At 36.1% G+C, this 23221-nt stretch overlaps 1 protein-coding gene and 1 long non-coding RNA gene across 2 annotated transcripts; both read right to left on the bottom strand.

The window, feature by feature from the left end:
• Positions 1-392: 392 nt before the first annotated feature.
• On the bottom strand, positions 393-3054 carry LOC140158032 (uncharacterized). The gene has a single exon (XM_072181280.1). It carries the CDS (start codon positions 3052-3054, stop codon positions 820-822), a length of 2235 nt encoding a protein of 744 aa, XP_072037381.1. The 3' UTR covers positions 393-819.
• A 6022-nt stretch (positions 3055-9076) lies between these two features.
• On the bottom strand, positions 9077-23020 carry LOC140157530 (uncharacterized). The gene is made up of 6 exons (XR_011859699.1): positions 22979-23020; positions 17918-18050; positions 16307-16382; positions 13701-13777; positions 12202-12341; positions 9077-9199 (listed from the first exon to the last, which is right to left on the bottom strand). It is a non-coding gene; the product is annotated as an uncharacterized lncRNA (long non-coding RNA).
• Between the last annotated feature and the right edge of the window lie 201 nt (positions 23021-23221).

Below are 23221 nucleotides of genomic sequence, written 5' to 3'. Positions count from 1 at the left end.
TGCAGTTTTTTAATCTGAGAGCCATACCTGTACATGTATTTCGCCCGGTGTTCAAATGGACCCCAATGGAAATATGCTTCAATAGAGGCTTTCGTGTGTTATCCAGGGTTGTCAAAACCCGAACAAATCAAATCAATTATTTCAAGGTCATAAATTCTCTGCAGCGTGTGTGTCTTTCTGTCCATACATGTAAATGGGAAAACATGTAACAGTCACGTACATTTATAAATTTGTGAGAGCGATCAAAGTTTGTCTAGAGAGTTGACCCTTGACCCGTACACCTTTGTTTCATTGCCACGAAAGTATAGGATATTTTGTTTTAGTTTTAGCTATAGCCCCCCCCCTCTCCAGAAGTATTTAATTATATTACTTCGATGCAAATGTTGTATGGCTTTCTTTTTTATGCCTTCTATAATCTTCATACACAAGTTAGTGTAAAATATAAAGGTCCATTCAAGTGTTCGAGAGGGGCTATACAAATATTTTTATGTAATGTATGTCACTGGTATATTTATGGTCTTTTCGCCAGCCCATTGGTTTGGGGATTTGCCATTTGGTCTAATACCATTTGGTATAATATCCATCTCGTCTACATCCATTTCGCCTAAACCCATTAGGTCTATATCCACTACGTCCAATAACCATTTTGTCCTTTAACCATTTGGTCCGATAACCATTTGGTCCGATAACCATTTAGTCTAATAACCAATAAGTCTAAAACCATTTAGTCTAATAACCATTTAGTCTAATACCCATTTGGTCGATAACCAATAGGTCTAAAAGCCAGAGGTCGTGATAGCTTACTCTCCGCTATACTCGTCACTGGCATTTTTGTGCGCCCTTGATATAGTTTTCCCACAGATTGTTCAATGTACTACCAGAGAACCCGTGTATCGTCCAAATACTCTCGCGTAACTGACATACGTCAATTTTGCCAAGCGTCGACCCATGGTGATAATTCATGAATCCATCGTGTTGTATTGGTTTTATCCCAATCTTTTTGGCAAGAATACCTTGATAAACGTCATCATTATTAATCAACGGCACAGAAAAACTGGCATTGAATAAAGCAGGTACGATGTCACCAGAAATGACGTAACTTCCCCCATTTAAGAATGGTGGAAAATATTTACCCGCATAATCGTCTTCGGATACATAAAATTTCGATTGTTTGTCTCTTATTACCATACCCGAATTTAAACATCCCATATATAATCTTTCTTTTGGAATGTGAAATGTTTCATTGATGTAGACCTTTGTGATTATGGTGCCATTAACATAAGTATTGGGACCTATTTGTGTCGCATCGCCTCTTTTATGAATAGAGTCAACGTTGTAATGATTGCGGTTCAAGATGATGTTTGAATCAAGTAGTTTCAAATGAGCAACGATAACGTCAATGTTAACAAACATGTCATCGTCCCCTTTGTACATAAAATTTGCTTTCTGGCAATGTTCAGTCACCCATTTTAATCCACCGATTACTTTTAGAGTCAAATTTAGATGGGATTCCTGAAAGTCAAAAATTATCATATCCTTGTAAATTGTGGCTTCATTTTGTACCTTTGTATTGATTGTTTCGGTTGGGGATAAGCCAAGCACAAACAGAAGCCGTAGGTGTTTGTTTTGTATAATTGTCTCTTTTCCATAGGTTTTACGTATTACTAGACGGCGATTGAAGTGCTCCGGTTTTGAACTGATCAACATTATCATGAAAACCTCCTGATTGGATCGACCATCATCAATTCTACACGTATTTCTGGGATTCGTTGCAGAGCTTAACACTCCTTTAAACAAATTTATGTTTGAAACGTTAGATGGTAAAAGTCCATTCAAATCTGGATCGAAACAGTGTCGTTGAATTTGCTTTGACGTATAGAAAGTAGAATTGTATCTAGCAGTATGTGCGGTGGATAGAAGTTGTTGTGAGTAAAAACCAGTTGTTATTGTCTGATGATTCATAGAGCATATATCTCCAGATTCTATCAAAATTGGAATCACCGATTCGTCTTGCCATATGGACCAATTGCCATCCCTTGCGGCAACCCCTATAAAAACATCCAAAAGTGGAAGAATTGCATAATGCTGAGCAATAAACCGATCATGTAAATCTTTCGCTGCTCCAAATGTAAGCACAAACCCAGTTTCCATGGTACAAAATGTTGGTAGTTTAGAAGCCGGATAGTCTTTAGCAGCTAGGAACCATGGACTTGTTGTGTCTCGGATTGGTATTTTACCCTTTCGCACGTTGCCAATCCAAAACTTGTCCTGCAATGTGGTATTTAGCAGCACAGATTGGAGGTTTTGATGCAGCAAAGAGAGATTGATGTAAAAATCATCAAATGCAATAACTACAAATGGATTCGAAGTATGATGGCCAACAATCAAGTCAATTCCGAGGAGTAATTTTAAGACATCACTCTTAGACCTGCCGTTGTGTTCATCCTCTGGAAACTCACCTATAAGAATGTCCTCATGTTCCTGAAATTCTTTTATAACATGATGTTGAAATTCAGGATCTCCTTTTCCGATGATAAACAAAAGAGCAACTTGAGTATTCAGAGTGCTGTTCGCTACCAATTCGTTAGCCCACGTTTTCCGTATAGTCTCACGTTGGCGAAAGTGGCTCCACTTCGATAGCACGAATATTACAATATTTGTTTCTGAATTTAAACCTTTTTGAAATGATAGATAATAATTAGATATTTCACTTTTCCTCAGAAAATTGTCAAGGTCAAAGTGTAGGCTGTCATTCGCAATTATTTGTTCCTCTTCTGTCATATTGTTACCAAATATGGATGTGCTTGTTGTAGTAATAGTGTCAGTTATTCGACTCATGTTAACAACAGTCGTGGCAATCGGTGGCAGCTTGTTAGTCAGTCCGGAATTACGTATTCGTACTTGAAAAGATTGAAGTCTTTTGCTTTCAAAATCTGCATATAAACCGTACGGGATTTTGGTAAAATATCTATCAACATGAATCAGAAGTTTAATCAGAACAACTGCGTATAGAATTCCGGCCACCCATATCACCGTCTTCAATTTCACGTCCATGATGATGCTATCGAGGAAGCGTCAGAAGGAAAATTCAATTTGATAATTCAATTAAATGGATTGACATTTTAATTGAGAAGTAAATCCAAATATTTTTAAAAATTATTATTACATTTTACAGGACTTAATTTCATGTAATTGTAGGCACCAGCTGTGTGCATTCTATGCATTTATGCAGAGTTTGTATTCGTGTGTTGCATTATGATTAAAATTTTTGTTTAATCATAATACCATAAACTGAATGACATCATTAGTGAACCTGGTGTGTACTTTCATTGAGATATAGGTAATCAAAATAATGACAACCCAGCAAACACAAAAACGTTTTAAAAACGTTTTAAATAAGTTATATTTTGGCTTTTGGTTTAGGTAAAAACGTTTTAATAACATTAAAATGTCGGGTTATATAAGGTCATGATAACGTTTTAAAACGTTTTGTATGAAAACACACTACAACAATATTTTTAAATGTTTTCATAAAATGTTATTGTAAACTATTTTTGCATACATTTTTGTCAAATATTGTGTCAATACTTAAATAACATTATGTTAAAATATTTGAACCCAGCAAACACAGAAATGTTCTTAAAATGTTTTTTCAAAACCTTTTAATAACATTTAAATGTCGGGTTATATAAAGGTCATGAAAACGTTTTTAAAACGTTATTGAAAATATTTTGGGCAAACATTTTTCGCAAAATATTTTTTCAACTCCCAAAATAACATTCTGTTTAGAATGTTTTGTATCAAGTTTTCAAGAATGTTTTTGGAATGTTATTAAAACGTTTTTATACCCTTTATATAACCCGACATTTAAACGTTTTCTGTAAAACACTTTTGTTTGCTTAGCAGTAGATTATCAAAAATGTTTTTAAGGTTATGAAAACGTTTTATACTCTTAATATACCCTTTATATAACCCGACATTTAAACGTTTTCTGACAACCTTTTATAACCTTTTGCGAATGATGTCGAAAACGTTTTGTGTTTACTGGGAAGTCAATTAAATGAATGTACATTAAATAACTCAACCCAATTTTCAGCTGCGGAGCTCTGCGTGATCTGACTTTTGGATCATTTCGATTTCGATTTGGATTATTGTTTTTAAGTAATAATAATAATATTAATGCATTGTCTTTTTTGCCATTATTATTTATGGACTTGCATAGTGAAACAGGGTGGTGGAGTGGTCTGCGTTTTGCTGGTTCCTTGTTTTTGCTTTGTTTCTTCTCCCGCCTTGATTCCCCACTGTCATTTTCAATCTTGTACAACATGTACAATGTACCCGGTCAACTTCTTGCAATACAGTTTTATTCCAAGTTATCAACAGGCGCTTTTCCTTATTCGCTCACCCCTGCCTAAAGTGTGTGTATCTCATTAAATTTCCTCATTGTCTATTTTACAATCCGACGGTATTATGTTATTCACGCTTTCACTGATGATGAAGTCATACCAGACCTTTATTTGCCAAATACAACATTTTAAATATAGAAGATATGTATTCTTTTGAACTCGCTGTATTTATGTACAAGAATTCCATACATGAGTTACCCAATTCATTTAATGAGTATTTTACAAAACGTTCTGACATCCATGACTACCAGACAAGACGAAATAATGATCTCCAGTTAACAAAAAATAAAAGAGTTTTTTCCGACCATTCCATTCGAACGAGCGGGCCCAGACTTTGGAACTCTCTAGATAAAAAAATTGAAGACTCAAAGTCCAGAAAACATTTCCGCAAACAGCTTAAACAAAAACTTATCTCTAAGTACAATTAGGCCATTCTCGAGCACTGTAATTTGTCATGTCTGTTAGTCATTTTTATTTATTTTTGTTGATTTCATAATCTTGGTTTTGTTTTTTCGTCAGAGAAAGGCAATTCTCAGGCCTTATTGGCCTTCCTGCCATATTGTGTTTCTTTATTTTTGATGTAGTTGTATATGTTTATATATGGAAATAAATGAATGAATGAATGAATGAATGAATGAATGAACACCAGTTTGTTCGAGACCACTTTGATTTCTGCAATTGGAAGCTCCCCAGCTATAATTCTTAAGTTTGCAAAGAATATTTGAGCTAAGAATGACAATGACCAAGTGCTTACAGCTTTACGTGTGATTTTGGATATCATACAATATTATGTTGAAGCTTTTAAAAAGATTTAAACTTTGTATTACCATTTCTTGTAAATATTCCAAAAACATTAATGTAAATATGAGTAAAAAAGGGTTTGTTTGTACTGTCATATACGATCCATATAAACATTTTAGGAAATGTAAAAAGATATGCGTATATTTATTTGTTGTACTTATATGTGACCGTACAGCACGAATGAGCCGTAAATGTCCTCAATTGTATTCCGAGTTACAGTGTAAAATGGGCATGAAGGTCGTATTCATAGGTACCTCAATTTGGTGCTACGTGTACCTCATTTAATGAGATACACGTAGCACCAAATTGAAATACCTATGAATATGACCTTAATAAATAAATAAATAAATAAATAAATAAATAAATAAATAAATAATAAATAAATAAACATAATAAATTTTAAAAAAATGAAAAATACATTGATGTAAAGTGTATGGCGATAAATAAATCCATGGATTTATAGATTATTTAAATTTTATCAACTTACATTGAATACCAAAGTTTGAAGCTTTTGTGCAACATTCTTTGAGGGCTCCGGCCCACTGTTTACCGATGTTGCCTATCTCGTTTTCGCCATGATAAACCTATATGTTTAAACAAACAAAAAAAAATCTTTACTCAACTGTTGCTTTTTTACATTATTCTCAAATGTGACCTGGTACCGGGATATGAGCATAAAGTCGCAAGTTGGTAGTTTCGAGACGCCCTGCCTACTGCGCTGGTATTCTTTGTTTCACACGCACCTGTTCAAGCCAGTAGTAACAAAACGTTCTGACAGATAGGTGCGCGGCAAACAAAGAACATCAACTCAGTCAGCCAAAATGTCTTGAAACTACCATCTTGCGACTTCACGCTCATTTCTTGGTAACATTGTCATTATATTCATTTCGTGGTAGCAGGATGTCATGCACAGTCATTAAAGACCCATTCAGTGATTCCAGTGCAAGTGTAAAAAAATTAAAATTGTTTATAAATTGCTTAAAAGTGAAGGATAAGTCATTCAAATTGTCATTTGTATTTTTGAAATGACAAATTTGGCAAAAAACGAAGAAAACAGCAGTACTGACGAAGTTGAATCCCCATTCAAATACATGTAGTTAATTTAGATACTGTCAGTATCTAAATTACAGATGTCTTATTTTGTCTTAAATACACGGTTTTAGGCTGAACCACTCGCAGGCTATATTAGCACATCTGTGACAATGACAAAGGTACCAAAATCTGAAGTTTGATGATTTTTACGATGGTCCGGATGAGCAAATCACTGAATGGGCCTTTAAGTTTGCTTTGCTTTCTGCAAAAGTGATCCTATGTATTTAAAAAAAAAACAATTTTAGCTTAAGGGTAGGACCTCGAACTAGCAGCATTTATGAATGGGAAGTGAACCAGTCATATAACATTGAGTAAAGTTGGGTAGTTCTTCGTCATGTTCATGTCTGTTACCAATGGCGGAACCGTGCAAGGGATTTGGTTTGATTTATTTAACAACACAGTTAAAAAGGTTGCAAATACAGATTCATTAAAACCCAGGCACGTGCCATTAAAGGAAATTAAGTATACATAAACAGCAGTAGTTGAGCAATAATTCATAGGGTCATCAAAAAAGTCCTTTATAAATGTAACACATGGTACACAAAGCGTATCAAGTCTTTCATTTATAAAGGACCTTTTTAACGTAATACGCAAACAACATTTTCAAATGATCACTTTTTCTTTCAATATTATTCACTGCACTCTTATGTCGTGAACTACATGTCTTAACTCTTGAACCTGATACAGGGTGTCCCTGAATTGTATCATCGGAAAAGTTTTAAACAATTCTTCTTCCATTTCCCTTCCGTCTTCCTGATGTGTCATACAATCAAGGGTAACATCAGTTACATCAGATGATCTTGTTCAGTCTAGCTTCCCAGAAAGTAACCTGCGCGGGTAATTGGTTGTAAAATGTTGACAGTTGGTAACAGGTATCATGCTGGAAGCATTTTGGCCATAACATTATGGTTGATTGAGTTATTGTCTTTTCAGCTGAAACTTAATTGGTAATTATGACTAATTTGTTTTAGGAATGTTTAAGGAAATACTTTTTGCGGCTCTTTTGATCAATCACTCAGTCAATCGATCATGGATCGAACCATTGATCATTATATCATTGATATACGTACCTTAAAATTGAGATCGGGATGATAACATATGCACTGACATAGACAACACGGACCCCAAATATCAAACAAGGTATTATCGTCGGTATCTTTCACTGCTAAATGAGGATACCACTTGCTCCCTCTGATATAAAAGCAAACACAAAATTAGCTATTCCAGTTGAAATCCATACCCCGCAATGGAAAACATCACCTTTTTCTTCCACACAGGGGTGTAGATTTCAAATGGAGTCACCCATGTAACCGATTTGAAATTCACACTCCTCTGTACGTGTGGAAGAAGGGCGTGTCTTCAATAGGGGGTATATATTTTACCGGAAATAGACAAAACATCAGTGCGGTTTCGAATCTATACTGGGTGAATCATATTGCATTGTGTGTCGTGCAGCATATGTGGGCGTATGAGTTTGCTGTTAAACGTGGACTTTTTTTATGAAACTTTACATTCCAACCGCGGACGTCACTGCGCCCCAGTTTGGTGTCAAACGTTAAACGTTACATTCCAACCGTGGACGTCACTGCAACAGGAGCGCCCAGTTTAGTTGAGATGTGCAATTGACTACAAACAGTTAATAATGTGTCCCCTATTGTTGGTATAAAAATCAGTCCCCGGTTGACATGGTTGATCAACAAAAAAAAGCTGTGTATAAAGTTCCAAAATCTTTCTTTGGTGTTTGGTTCAAACGTTGTCCATCACTTTTCGACCGAACTGGCATTGGACCCGCACCGGGGACCCGCATACTCACATGTTTTAGGATACACGCTATGGTTTTTCAAGCATGTTTTTGTCGGCAGATTCTAATGTTCGCGCCATAAAATACTGCCCTCCCATATGTTACCACGAAATGAGCGTAAAGTCGCAAGTTTGTAGTTTCGAGACATCCTGGCTGACTGAGTTGATGTTATTTGTTTGCCGCGCACCATGCAGTAGTATGTTCTTCGTGAATGGCTCATTGTACCCAATTCACAAAGGGCATACAGACATACTACTTGAACAGGTACGTATGAAACAAAGAACGCCATGTACCAAAACAGCAGCCAGGGCGTCTCGAAACTACCAACTTGCGACTTTATGCTCATTTCGTGGTAGCAGGTTACATTATTATCGACGGATTGAAGCGCATAAAAGTTCACTGTAATAAGACTGTTCCCAAGTCTATCCCGCGTACTGGGTACCTATTTTGTTCACGCGAGCTAACATGTTTAAGTACTATTGTATATACAGACAGGTAACAGAACTTCTAAGGGACCGATCGTTATTTACGGCAGGGGGGAATGGGTGTTTTGGCAAATATATCGACAAAAAATTTCGCGTTCCCCCCCTCGCATCCGCTCAAAATTTTCGCGTTCCCCCTTGTCTTCCCAATTTTCTCCCTTTAAAATTTAACAATCCCCCCTACTGGTTCAACTAAAAATTTCAGGTTCCCCCCTCAAGACCACAAAAACATTTTGTGTTCCCCCCTAAATTTAACTGCGCGGGTAATTGGTTGTAAAATGTTGACAGTTGGTAACAGGTATCATGCTGGAAGCATTTTGGCCATAACATTATGGTTGATTGAGTTATTGTCTTTTCAGCTGAAACTTAATTGGTAATTATGACTAATTTGTTTTAGGAATGTTTAAGGAAATACTTTTTGCGGCTCTTTTGATCAATCACTCAGTCAATCGATCATGGATCGAACCATTGATCATTATATCATTGATATACGTACCTTAAAATTGAGATCGGGATGATAACATATGCACTGACATAGACAACACGGACCCCAAATATCAAACAAGGTATTATCGTCGGTATCTTTCACTGCTAAATGAGGATACCACTTGCTCCCTCTGATATAAAAGCAAACACAAAATTAGCTATTCCAGTTGAAATCCATACCCCGCAATGGAAAACATCACCTTTTTCTTCCACACAGGGGGTGTAGATTTCAAATGGAGTCACCCATGTAACCGATTTGAAATTCACACTCCCTCTGTACGTGTGGAAGAAGGGCGTGTCTTCAATAGGGGGTATATATTTTACCGGAAATAGACAAAACATCAGTGCGGTTTCGAATCTATACTGGGTGAATCATATTGCATTGTGTGTCGTGCAGCATATGTGGGCGTATGAGTTTGCTGTTAAACGTGGACTTTTTTTATGAAACTTTACATTCCAACCGCGGACGTCACTGCGCCCCAGTTTGGTGTCAAACGTTAAACGTTACATTCCAACCGTGGACGTCACTGCAACAGGAGCGCCCAGTTTAGTTGAGATGTGCAATTGACTACAAACAGTTAATAATGTGTCCCCTATTGTTGGTATAAAATCAGTCCCCGGTTGACATGGTTGATCAACAAAAAAAAGCTGTGTATAAAGTTCCAAAATCTTTCTTTGGTGTTTGGTTCAAACGTTGTCCATCACTTTTCGACCGAACTGGCATTGGACCCGCACCGGGGACCCGCATACTCACATGTTTTAGGATACACGCTATGGTTTTTCAAGCATGTTTTTGTCGGCAGATTCTAATGTTCGCGCCATAAAATACTGCCCTCCCATATGTTACCACGAAATGAGCGTAAAGTCGCAAGTTTGTAGTTTCGAGACATCCTGGCTGACTGAGTTGATGTTATTTGTTTGCCGCGCACCATGCAGTAGTATGTTCTTCGTGAATGGCTCATTGTACCCAATTCACAAAGGGCATACAGACATACTACTTGAACAGGTACGTATGAAACAAAGAACGCCATGTACCAAAACAGCAGCCAGGGCGTCTCGAAACTACCAACTTGCGACTTTATGCTCATTTCGTGGTAGCAGGTTACATTATTATCGACGGATTGAAGCGCATAAAAGTTCACTGTAATAAGACTGTTCCCAAGTCTATCCCGCGTACTGGGTACCTATTTTGTTCACGCGAGCTAACATGTTTAAGTACTATTGTATATACAGACAGGTAACAGAACTTCTAAGGGACCGATCGTTATTTACGGCAGGGGGGGGAATGGGTGTTTTGGCAAATATATCGACAAAAAAATTCGCGTTCCCCCCTCGCGTCCGCTCAAAATTTTCGCGTTCCCCTTGTTTTCCCAATTTTCTCCATTTAAAATTTAACAATCCCCCTCCTGGTTCAACTAAAATTTCAGGTTCCCCCTCAAGACCACAAAAACATTTTGTGTTCCCCCCTAAATTTACCCAACCCCCCTGCCATAAATAACGATCGCTCCCTAAGTTCCCCCTGGTAAATGTTTGAATAAATCAATATAATTCAACCGACTTTAAAAATTCAAAATCATTTAATCAAATTTAAAATATTGAGTTGATACAAGCATGATATTGCAAAATATCCATGCGCTTAAGGGCTCTGGTATGAACGTTTCAACAGTATTTTTTGTGGGACATGAGAGTACATCAGACATATTTCGAATTGCATTCTGAAATCTTTTCAGATCAATATTACCTTGACTGAAAATTACCTTTAGCATGCACTTTAGTACGTTACAACTTTGCAACTTTTAAAACATGGTATTTAGACGAGTTAAATTACGTATGAGCTAGACAAAAATGGAACACCAATGTTTTTGCTTGCTAATTGACTCTAAATACCCTCCTGAACAACATATCCAACAAGAGCATAAAGGTGCACAGGGAAAAAATGTTACTTTGCATATTTCCAAAATTGCCGCTATGCCGGCCTCACATTTCAAAATTGGGGGAAAGTGGATAAAAAAATACATATAATTGTATTGATCTCATTATTAGGATTCAGAAAAAGTATAGTTTGACCTACATCCGATGTATAGCTCTTGGGTTATAGGCATACAAGTCAAATGTACCATTTTAGTCTCCACCATTATGTACAGAGGTAAAAAAAATAAACATGCTCCAATTTCCTCAAAGTGGTCTCAAATTGTTCCACTTGGAACAACATTCAAACAAAGAATAGTTTGCTATATCTCAGGTATTTTGTTACCTGTGGAACATCACAAAATAGATCAAGATTAACATGATCCAATGGGCTTTGAATTTGTTGCATTGTTACTCAGGTAACGAAACATCTGAGATATGGCAAAGTATTCTTTGGATAAATTTTGTTTCCAACCGGAACAATTTGAGACCACTTTGAGCGAAATCGGAGCATTTTTGATTTTTAGATTCCTGTACATGGTAATCATGGATACCAAAATTTGACATTTGACCTTTATGCCTATAACTCAAGAACTATACATCGGAGAAAGGTCAAACCATGCTTTTACTGAATCCTAAAAATGAGAGGAATACAATAAGATGATTTTTACCCATATTCCCCCCAATTTTGAAATTTGAAGCCTGCATTAGCGGCCATTTTGGGAATATGCAAATTAACATTTTTCCCCTGTGACCTTTTTTGCCTTTTTTGGATATGTTGTTCAGGAGGGCGTAAATTTGGACTCACTAGCAATCAAAAACATTGGTGTTTCATTTTTGTCTAGGTGCACCCATTTTGGTACATAAATTGACTCGTCTAACTATTGTGTTCAACTACTCACAACACGTGATATCCAAATTATTGATTTATTTAAACAGTTGAATCACAGAATGACTTTCCCGCTTTGAAAAAAGGGTTTACTGCACTGTAACTTTTTAAACATGGTAAAATTGTGTTCAGTTGAACTTGTCATAGAATCAATGGAATTCCACGGTTTTAACACTGAAGATGCACAACATGTTATTCTATATCATGTTTTTTTCTCAATTTTTAAAATCGGCTGAAAATATATTGATTTATTCAAACATTTGTTAGAGGGGGAGGGGACATAGAAGTTGTGTTACCTGTATTCCAGGTCATGCGCACGACCCTTTCATTTCTTACGAGTGTTTTATTTTTCCAATGACTTCTCCAGGAGGACATTCCACAGTGATTTCATCTGTACAAGTATCACAAGTACCGGCACACCAACAACTACCCATACCCGAGCAGCATTTCCATGGTCTAAATAGTTTCATCGTTTCCTGAAACAGGAATTCGTAAAAATAATAGAATCCCCGCCTTACGTGTGATTTAGAGTTAACTGATTTACGGTTAGGGTTTATATAGTGTTAGGGTTAATAGGATCCAGAGCTACTCTACACTCAATAGTAAATGGTTCCAAGTCAGTGAAGTCAGCTTAAAAGTTGTTACGTATGTAGTAGATTTGCTCCAAGTCCTTGGGCTTCATGTACACCAGGCACAAAAAGAAACTCGTCAGTTATATTCATCCTTGCTGTTCAATAACTTGATCATTTTGGATTATTCTGAAATATACATTTTGTTAATTGGACTTTGCTTTCTCATTTTGACACCCTGTTCGTGAAAAACGAACAAGAATTGACCAAGATATGCGCCTCCAAAGCCTCAAACCCCAAAATAAAAAGTTGCATTTTCAACGATTTTCAATGGGAACGCATCGTTGTATTGCACACAAGCACCACGGGCCAATCAATAAAGCACACAGTGTAACAGGCACAATTGAATCGTTAAAATTGCAACTTTTCATTTTGGGGTTTGAGAGTTTGGAGGCGCATAGCTTGGTCAATTCTTGCTCAATGTTCACGAACAGGGTGTCAAAAGAGAAAGAAAAGTCCAATTAACAAAATGTATATTTCAGAATAATCCGCAATTATCAAGTTATTGAACAGCAAGGATGAATATAACTGACGAGTTTCTTTTGTGCCTGGTGTAGATCGTGCATTTTTGTATCATCAATATAAATAGTAAGGTTCAACTTGCTTGTGAGTGCATGTAAAGTTGGATATGACTAACATATTTTACTTAAATATTGACATAGTGAGTATATTGGGTGCCCAGTGGGCACCCTTGAGCATTGCGAAAAATCTAGGGTTAAAGTTTACACAGGGGTCAAAACTCAAAATTGATCCCACTTTGGTTAAAAGCTATTCCAAAATATTCTATAGGTCACCATGGTCACTAGGATTCAGAAAACATGTCCTACTTAACGACTAATCAGTATTAAGTTGTTGGCAAATAGGTCAAAGGTTGACAGTTGGCCTCCATGGGTGTTAAACACCAACAAATTTCCCAATTTTGCTAAAAATGGTCTCAAAATAATTGTCTTGTTATACAAATGTTATAATAATAATCAGAAAAGAAATAGTTTGCACTAGTACGATTTTTAGTTACCATGATAACACAGCAAAAAGAGTTACTGCCAGTTGAGTACAATTTGTATTTCAAAAAAAAATTATTTGTTATTAGAAGGATTCCTCGTATTTAGAATGTAATTTGATGTGTCTGATGTGCTCTCAGGTCCCACAAAAATACTGTGTAAACGTCGCTATCCGAGCCCTTAAGTACCAACAGAAGCAGTTTACCTTGCCGTTGTTATCCCTTATTGTCATATTGAATGTCCGTTTGGTTTGACAACAACAGCGCATACAAAACGATGATTCTATAAAAAGCAAGAATAGTTTCCCAGCAAACACAAAAACGTTTTTAAAACGTTTTAAATAAGTTATATTTTGGGTTTTGCTTTAGGTAAAACGTGTTAATAACATTAAAATGTCGGGTCATATATAGGTCATGAAATCGTTTTAAAACGTTTTGTATGAATACACACTACAACCACTATTTTTAAAATGTTTTTCGAAATGTCATTGTAAACTATTTTTGCAAACATTTTTGGCCAAATATTTTGTCAACACTTAAAATAACATCAAATACAGAAGAAATCTTCTTAAAATGTTTTTTACAAAACGTTTTAAGAACATTTAAATGTCGGGTTATGTAACGGTCGTGAAAACATTTTAAAAACGTTATTGTAAATATTTTGGGCAAACATTTTTTGCAAAATACTTTTTCAACCCCAAAATAACATTCTGTTTAGAATGATTTGTACCAAGTTTTCAAAAATGTTTTAAGAATGTTATTAAAACGTTTTTATACCCTTAATATAACCCGATATTTAATTGTTTTCTGTAAAAACAGTTGTGTTTGCTGTGCAATAAATTACCAACAAATGTTATGAAACCGTTTTATACCATTAATGTACCAGGAAAGAAAAAAGCAAGGTACACCAACTTGATGTGGGGAAACAAGTAAAATGCAGACTAGACAGTATGCATTTTACTTGTTTCCCCACATCAAGTTGGTGTACCTTGCTTTTTTCTTTCCTGTTGTTCTTATTCAAGGTATCCTCTTGTATCATTTATTGATCCTTGATGTGTTTTGTGTCCTCGTCCGTTGGATTCACCATTACCTACTTTTTCATTAATGTACCCTTTATATAACCCGACATTTAAACGTTTTCTGACAACCTTTTAATATAAGCTTTTGCGAATGATGTCGAAAACGGTGTTTGCTGGGTTGTTGGTGTTCTTCTTATTATTATTCATATTCTTATTATTCATGTTATTATAACCTTAATTACCTATCCTCTTCGATCGTGCCTTGTGGTACATAAGGCTTAGTTCAGTGTAAAACGTTTCTGTTTATATTATACCAGGAATAATGAACAATGGGATGGGCATCTAAAATGACGTAACCAAACCGGAAGATGTAGCCTGGGTCTAGACAATAGGCGGCCATTATAGGCCATTTTGTTTACTACATGATGTTATTCACGTGTCATACTTCAGTAGCTTTCAGTACACAAATATATAAGTTAACAATAACATTTAAATAAACAATTCGATGCGTTTAATTCCGTACTTTACACGTAAAAGTATTACAGTATCAAGTATTATTTAAATCTCATTGTCATAATCTGATTGTATCTTTGCATCTATCTTGGTTACCGTAATTAAAATGGGGTCTGGTGGACCATATCTGTATGTTCTTTTTTCCCTTCCACCAGGCCCAAGTACAGGTGAATAAAAATGGAAAAAAGAAAGAAAAAAAAAGAAAGTACAACGCGTATAAGGGTATTTTGATACAATCATTAACGCTAACACGTTTCTAGCCCGGGGTTTCTAGCAATATTAGAGACATTGCGATTTCCAAACGTAGACATCGGACGTACGTTGATCTATTCAAAACCACTCTGTATCGAAGCGAGGTCACGTATTTAGCTATTTTTTCCACGTGCGAAATCGACGTGGATACATCGTTGAAAATTTGTCCATTTCACAATATGTTAAAGACAGTCAAAGATAATGAACATACGAAGGAAAGTCTAATTATTATTATGATCCTTTTTGTTTGTAACAAATCATTATAATAAAGGTACAGCGATGTGATAAAAATGGACTAAATTTAAACGCAATATTCATACGCAGAGTTTGTCTATTGAAATGTGTGCGATACTTTGCGTACAAAAAATGACATTGCGATTTCCCATTTTGTATTCCAACGTATATAGAATAAAACGCAGATGCTACGTTGGAATATGCTGATTTTACCTCATGTCTCAAGTCCGTGCAACGCGCCCAATTTTCAGGACGAAAAAGTCTCATTTTGAAAGTAAAGTCATGATGTATGGATGAAGTGATCTTTAATCTACCAAAATATATGTTTTTGGGCAACTATAATATTTGGGGAGCACAAAAAACCAATTAAGTTTAATCAGCATGTAGGTCAAAATTTTAGTCAAAATCAAAAGCTGCCTGTTTGAACTAGGCAGAGACTCAGCTTACTGTTATTTTTTCAATCACTATGCCCTCTATCGACCTAGATTAGATTAGATCAAGTATTATAGTCTTTTTCCAGCTGAATTGTTCTCATTCGTGACGAATGAGCACAATCCAGTTTGGAACCGAGACTAGCAATATTTAACACCGTATTAACGTGCGTAAAAACGTACGTGAAAACGTGCGTTCCACGTCCTGCGTTTGGAAATCGCAATGTCTCTATTATCAGCACACATACGACGTACGCATATGTATTTTATTGTCAGAGAGTACCTCGACAGTTACAAAAACAATTGTCCCCCGAGTTATTGTTAGGACCCTGATAGTGATATAACACTAATTCTTCCACTTACGTTCACCAACATAGTAAACCTCTTGTCCAAACGTGTTCTTTATGACATCGGTTTTGAAAATCTATTCCTGTGAATACTGTGTAACAAAACAAAACAATAAAATAAATGGGGAAAAATAAAATCATTCGAGGTCTAATTTAATATACTTTATTAGCCATAAACCAGGTTTCTCGGCGAAAACGAATGTTTTTCAAAAACTGCTTTTCAAATCGATAAACCTGGTTTTTTCAATCGATAAACCAATAGTTTTGATCAAATTCGATCAGCAAGGTTTTTGAAAAACCTGGTTTCTTGATCGGAAAACTAGGCTTCTCGGCCGTTTTCAAAAAAGCTTGGCTTCTCAAATCGAGAAATTGGTTTTAGAATCGGCCAGGGTTATCGGTCTAAAAAAACAGGTTTATCGCCGAGAAACCAGGTTTCACTGTTCCATTGTATACAATACGTGCCATAGATGTCATCGCAAACTTTTGCAAGCTCTTTCCAGGGCAGTGACCACGGGGGCCACATCAATAAGAAATGGATATAGGTGTAGGGCTGACACTTTCACAGGTTGAGGCATTTGGTGAGAGCAAAATGTAAAAAAAGTATGGGATCATTGGGTGTGAGCATGATATTTGGCATGAGAGCAAAATGTAAAAAATATGGGGTCATGGGGGGGGATTACCTTTTTTTCAAAATAAGTAACAAAATCACTGAGTGATAAATGAAAGTTGTTATTCAAATTGAAAAATAGGGATCTTTAGGTGAAAGATCAAATGGAATGGGCTTCGGGTGACAGAGCATGTGTATGGGGTCTTTGGGTGACAGCGACGCTGAAAAGAAAATACGTGTCACCTCCAGGGGGGGGGGGCGCAATGACATTATATAATCACACATTTCTTAAGGGATGGGGTATGAACGTTTGGACAGTATTTATTGTGGTGGGATGAAAAGCCGACGATTAATTGAAAATTTTGACCTTTCGTATTGAAGATATGGATTTTTTTCCCAAAACACAAATAAAAATTAGGTCTTTTTGCGAAAAAAATCCATATCTTCAATATGAAAGGTCAGAATTTTCAATTGATCGTCGGCTTTTCCTCCCAGCTACATAAACTTTAAGAATATATCATTAGATTTATAAAATTTACTTCGAGGACTGTTATATATCAAAAATATGAACAATATCAAATTTTAATAATTTGTCATAAAATTTGTATTATATCGTGAACTTCAAAAAATGAAAATTATTTGATATCAGAAAGACATTCTCCGTATTCAGAATGCAATTCGATATGTCTGGTGTGCTCTCATGTCCCGCAACAAATACTGTCGAAACGCTCAAAACGCTCATTCCAGATCCCTTAAGTATAATTTAAATTTACTCAAAATATGCTTTTCCAGTTGAAATCCACACACCCCTGGAAGATAACCCCCAATTTTAACGTTTAATTACGTAATATCCTCACCTGAGCTGAATGACCAATTAAAATACCGTCTCTAATATTTAAACTCAATCCAGCTATCTGGCTCTTACAATGTTCCTAATTGGCTCCCATACATTATCATAGATTATTTGATGTTCTTGTAGTCAAAGAGCATGTAGCATTCATGCGGTTAAATATTACGTACCTTCCATTACTTCAACTTTTTTGTGTACCAATAACTGGTCCAGTCGAGTGAGGTATTCTAATCCCGGAGGACAATTCTGTATACCTGTGGGCATAGGCATCTTTTCGGCATCGTCAAATTGCTTATAACCGGCCTTAAAATGTAAGGATGGTAGTAACAAAGATTAGTGAAAAGCGCGCTACTTGAGAAATATGTACACATCTTTACTCTAAGTGCCTGGTCCCCCGGGACACAAATGACCATACTGGTATGCTCGTACCTCCGAAAGATCCCTGTTTTTTGGTCCACGCAGCTGACAACTCCCGAAAGACAACTGAAAATCCAAATTAGCGTGCTGAAAGCCCAAGCTGAAAGACCCCTGATTTCGATCACTTCAGCTTTAAAACACCTCTAAATTATTGCTCATTACTCAATTTTCTGGGTTTTTTTTCTCAGGCAAAAACAGCCAAGAAAGATCATTAATTTTGACCGGTCGGAGCTCCGAAAGACTCTCTTCCACCAGTAAGCCGTTAGCTCCAAAAGACCAATAACCATCTCCGAATTCCGGGGAACATAGGCCTACCCACCAAAATATTAATGATGTGCCCCACCCAACCCCTCCACACCCCCGGTTGGTGTCTTCAAGACCCACGTGTATACCGGGAACAGCAGGTTCATTAAACAAATGTGTGGAAAAGATCAAGCACGATGAAATATAAAACACTAACATAAAATCTTTTATCAATGATAATTTTTATCGATAAAATTCCTCTACGATGTTTTGAGGGAGACAATTGTCCGCCTAAAGATAGAAAATTATTGTCCACCTTTAAGAAAGTTGTCGGCAAATACTTCCATTTTGAAGATTTCAGAATTTTTGAAAGAACATTTGGAAAGATGTTACTTTAGTGTTTTAGATTTTAAAGTTATAATATGATCAAATTTAAAACACTAAAATAAAATCTTTTATCGATAATAATTTTTATCGATAAAATTCCTCTACGATGTTTTGAGGTAGACAATTGTCCGCCTAAAGATAGAAAATTATTGTCCACCTTTAAGAAAGTTGTCGGCAAATACTTCCATTTTGAAGATTTCAGAATTATTGAAAGAACATTTGGAAAGATGTTACTTTAGTGTTTTAGATTTTAAAGTTATAATATGATCAAATTTAAAACATTAAAATAAAATCTTTCAAACTAATTTTTTATCGATAAAATTCCTTTATGATGTGTTGAGGTGGATAATTGTCCGCCCAAAGGTAGACACTTGCCCACCTTTAAGATATTTGTCTGCGCAACGTTTCATTTTGAAGATTTCAGAATGACATTTTCGGGAAAAACTCATTTTGAAAGATTTTATTATAGTGTTTTAGATTTCATTGATTGCATATCATTACAATTATTTAATCAGTTTAATTATCGTCTTCTCTTCGTTTTATGACAAATATATGTCTGGTACATTTTGTTTCGATTTGTTTTAAGGGGGTACTACACCCCTGCCCAATTTTGTGCCTATTTTTGCATTTTTCTCAAAAATTATAGCGCATTGGTGACAAGTAAGGTATGTATATTATAGGCAAGGACTACTACTACTGCACTGGAAATTTTATTTCAGCACAGACAACAGTTGTGGAGTTACAGTCAAATATGAGGGAAAACCAATATTTGATCAATAAATCAAGAACTAATTGCCTTGAGCTGCTGAATTTTCAGTACAGTAGTTGTAGTAGGGATGGGCACACAAGGACTTTTTTCTGCAAAATTACACAGGAACCAGTTTTTCTATGGCCAAATTGCATCAGGAAAAAGAATCTGTCAAAAAAAATTTTCACCAGATGAAGTCTTATATCGGGTTTTGACGAAAATTCAAAATGGCCGCCAAAATAGGTGTTTTTTTAGGGATTTTACCACTATTAGTATAGTTTTAGGCCAAAAGCACCAAGTAATATGTCTTTCTATATGTTTTTGAGGCTGCTGATTCCATATCTGCCATTAATATAATGGCCATATGAATATCTAGATGGCTAAAATTCAAAATGGCCGCCAAAATAGGTGTTTTTTCAAGATTATGCCACTTTCTGTATAGTTTTAGGTCAAATGCACCAAGTAATGTGTCTTTATATATGTTTTTGAGGCCGCTGATTCCAAATCTGCCATTAATATAATGGCAATAGGGCCTATGTATATCTAGATGGCTAAAATTCAAAATGGCCCCCAAAATAGGTGTTGTTTTTCAAGTTTATGCTACTTTTTGTATAGTTTTAGGCCAAAAGCACCAAGTAATATGTCTTTCCATATGTTTTTGACGCCGCTGATTCCATATAATTTATATAATGGTCATATGAATATCTAGATCAAATATGGCACAAATTTTAAATGGCCGCCAAAAAGATCACCTTTTTTAAAGAATTTGCTGACAGGGACCCATTTATATTGAGTGATAAAAATGTCTTTTTGGTGTTTTCATGTCGCAGACTATGAATCTCTACTTGATAATAATCACATTTGATTAATGATTGTGGCAATATCTGATAATATATTCATAATGGTACAAGAGGCACCATTATGGCAAATGTACTGCACCAAGGTTTTTTAGTACGCACAACTGTATGTCAATTGTGTAATTTCAGGTTCACCATAGCAGCTCAAAAACAAACATGAAGCCACAATATCGCTATTTAAGTCTTGCTGGGTTAGCGGGTAGATCAGCCCTACAATGAGGAATGCAAGTTCAAGTGTATCGCTAATTTAAGAAATGGATGCTTGAATTGTGATCGGTAGAGTGATATTTCAGTGTCAAAGAAACAGTAGCCAATATTCGCAAATAATCAATGTCAGCCAAATTGTGACAAGTGAACTAACAGAGGACTGATTCAAGAACAAAGTGTTGCTAAGAGCCTGCAGATGCAGGATGCCTTGAATCCAATAAACAAGTTGGTATACCCTGACTTCAATATTTTGTCAGAGTTGAGCACTTTGAATGCCTATACACTAGCAATTAGACTACAAGAAGCATGCCATTAAGTACTCCGAGCTCTGTTAAGCTTTGGTCAATCAAATCCAGATAGATGGTCATGCCTACCAGACTATGAAGTCAGTCTGGATGATCTAGCACTAGCATCATATTTCACACATTGTCTTTGGTAAGGAGGAACAAGAAAATGTTGATTTTCCAAGTGACACTTTATTGACAGTGATGATGCAGAGCCTGAGCCAAACAGAGCTGATATTGCTTCCACTTGCAAACAATGGAGGTCAAATGGAGACCTAACACATATGTATTTTCAAGTCGCTGAGCCATGAACCGCTACTTGGATGACATTATCTCAATCTCCAACACTCGCTCGATAGAGCAGACAATGTTGTCACCGCAGAACTTAACGATACACAAAAGCTGCTGGTCACAAGCTCAATGCCATGATAGGTAAGTGACCACATGGTCGATGGGTCTAGGCGTAGCGTAGCAAGAAATACAATGACCACTGGCTAATGGCTATGTCGAAAATTCAAGGCTTACATCTGCAGTCTCTTAGCAACACCTTCCTCTCTCTCTCGCTCTCTTTCTGATTCTCGCATTTTTCTCTGGCCCTTCAGCCGATTCGGTTTTGGATGCTCCTTGTTTATTCTTTCGGATCCATGAGTTAGAAACAGTAGCATTGAAAGTAGCTTTGTAAAAGTATTCCCCGATGCAATTGTCCATGTAAATTTCGTCCTTTATAGTCATTTTTGACATCAAATTCTGCTTCTGTTTCTTTTAGAAGGTATCTGTTTTTGCACGTATGTCAGTGTATGTCCTAAATATTTTCGTTCATATCCTAATTGAATTGCCCGACTTTATCAAACCAATCTTCAGATTTTTGAGTAGAGATTTGAATTGGTCATAGTCAGCGAGGATTCTTTTGCCCAGAGATTATGCTGTCATCAGACACTCTTCTTGATCCAGTCCTCTGTCATTTCACTTGCCTCAATTTGGCTGGCACCATATTGTTCCCCTTAGCCCTTGGACACTGAAATATTATTCTACCGATCCCAAAGGATCCATTTCTTAGATTAGCGAAAGCCTTAACCATGCATTCCTCGCTGTAGAGCTGAACTACCCGGTGATCCAGCAACACTTTAGCGATATTATGGCTTCATATTTGCTTTTCCGCTGTTATATGGTGAGCTGTTATGAAGCTGAAATGACACAATTGACACCATATACAGTCGTGCCTACCAATAATATAAAAAACAAATGCCTTGGTGCGGTACATTTAACATAATGGTGCCTCATGTACCATTATAAAATGTATTATCTGAGGTGATTATTGCCACTATTAATCATATCGCTTAATAAAGTAGAGATTCATAGGCTGCGAAATGAAAACACCTAAAAAGACACATTAATCAATATATAAATGGCTCACTGTCCGCAGAAAGTCTTTTTTTTAAAAGGTGATTTTGGCGGCCATTTTGAATTTGTACTATTATCTAACCTAAATATTCATTTGGCCATTATAGAAATGGTAGATTTGGAATTAGCAGCCTCGAAAACATATAGGAAGACATATTACTTGGTGCTTCTGGCCTAAACCTATACAAAAGTGGCAAAATCTTGAAAAAACACCTATTTTGGCGGCCATTTTGAATTTTAGCCATCTAGATATTCATATGGCCATTATATTAATGGCAGATATGGAATCAGCAGCCTCAAAAACATATAGAAAGACATATTACTTGGTGCTTTTGGCCTAAAACTATACTAATAGTGGTAAAATCCCTAAAAACACCTATTTTGGCGGCCATTTTGAATTTTCGTCAAAACCCGATATAAGACTTCATCTGGTGAATTTTTTTTTGACAGATTCTTTTTCCTGATGAAATTTGGCCATAGAAAAACTGCTTCCTGAAAAAAATTTGGGTCAGTGCCCACCCCTAGTTGTAGTCCTTGCCCCTATAATATACATATCTTACTTGTCAGGTCACCAATACGCTATAATTTTTGAGAAAAATGCAAAAATGGGCACAAAATTGGCTAGGGGTGTAGTACCCCCTTAACATAGCAGTACAAACTGAGAAAAGAGAAATAATACTTCCTTACCATATTTGTTATTTCTCTCCAATGTGCCAATGTAAGTAACTGTAACGCAAGAAATCGTGTAATGAACAATTAATAACAAACATAAATCATCACCATCTTCGTCAGCATCGATGCATCACCTCTGTGTGGCACAGCGCGCGATTAATTATGATGCTTTTATTAATATCATTGGATATGCCAAAAATGGAGAGTTTAAATTGATGTCAAACTTTGATGCAGAGTGAGTGAGTTTGGATCATGTTT

Source organism: Amphiura filiformis, chromosome 7 (genome assembly GCF_039555335.1).
Source record: "Amphiura filiformis chromosome 7, Afil_fr2py, whole genome shotgun sequence".
NCBI classification, from domain to species: Eukaryota; Metazoa; Echinodermata; class Ophiuroidea; order Amphilepidida; family Amphiuridae; genus Amphiura; species Amphiura filiformis.
Note: the sequence above shows the minus strand (reverse complement) of the source record. Positions and strands in the feature narration are given on the sequence as shown.

What these genes read in the sequence shown, in the direction of transcription:
- LOC140158032 (XM_072181280.1), bottom strand. Translation starts at nt 3,054, where the DNA reads ATGGACGTGAAATTGAAGACGGTGATATGGGTGGCCGGAATTCTATAC.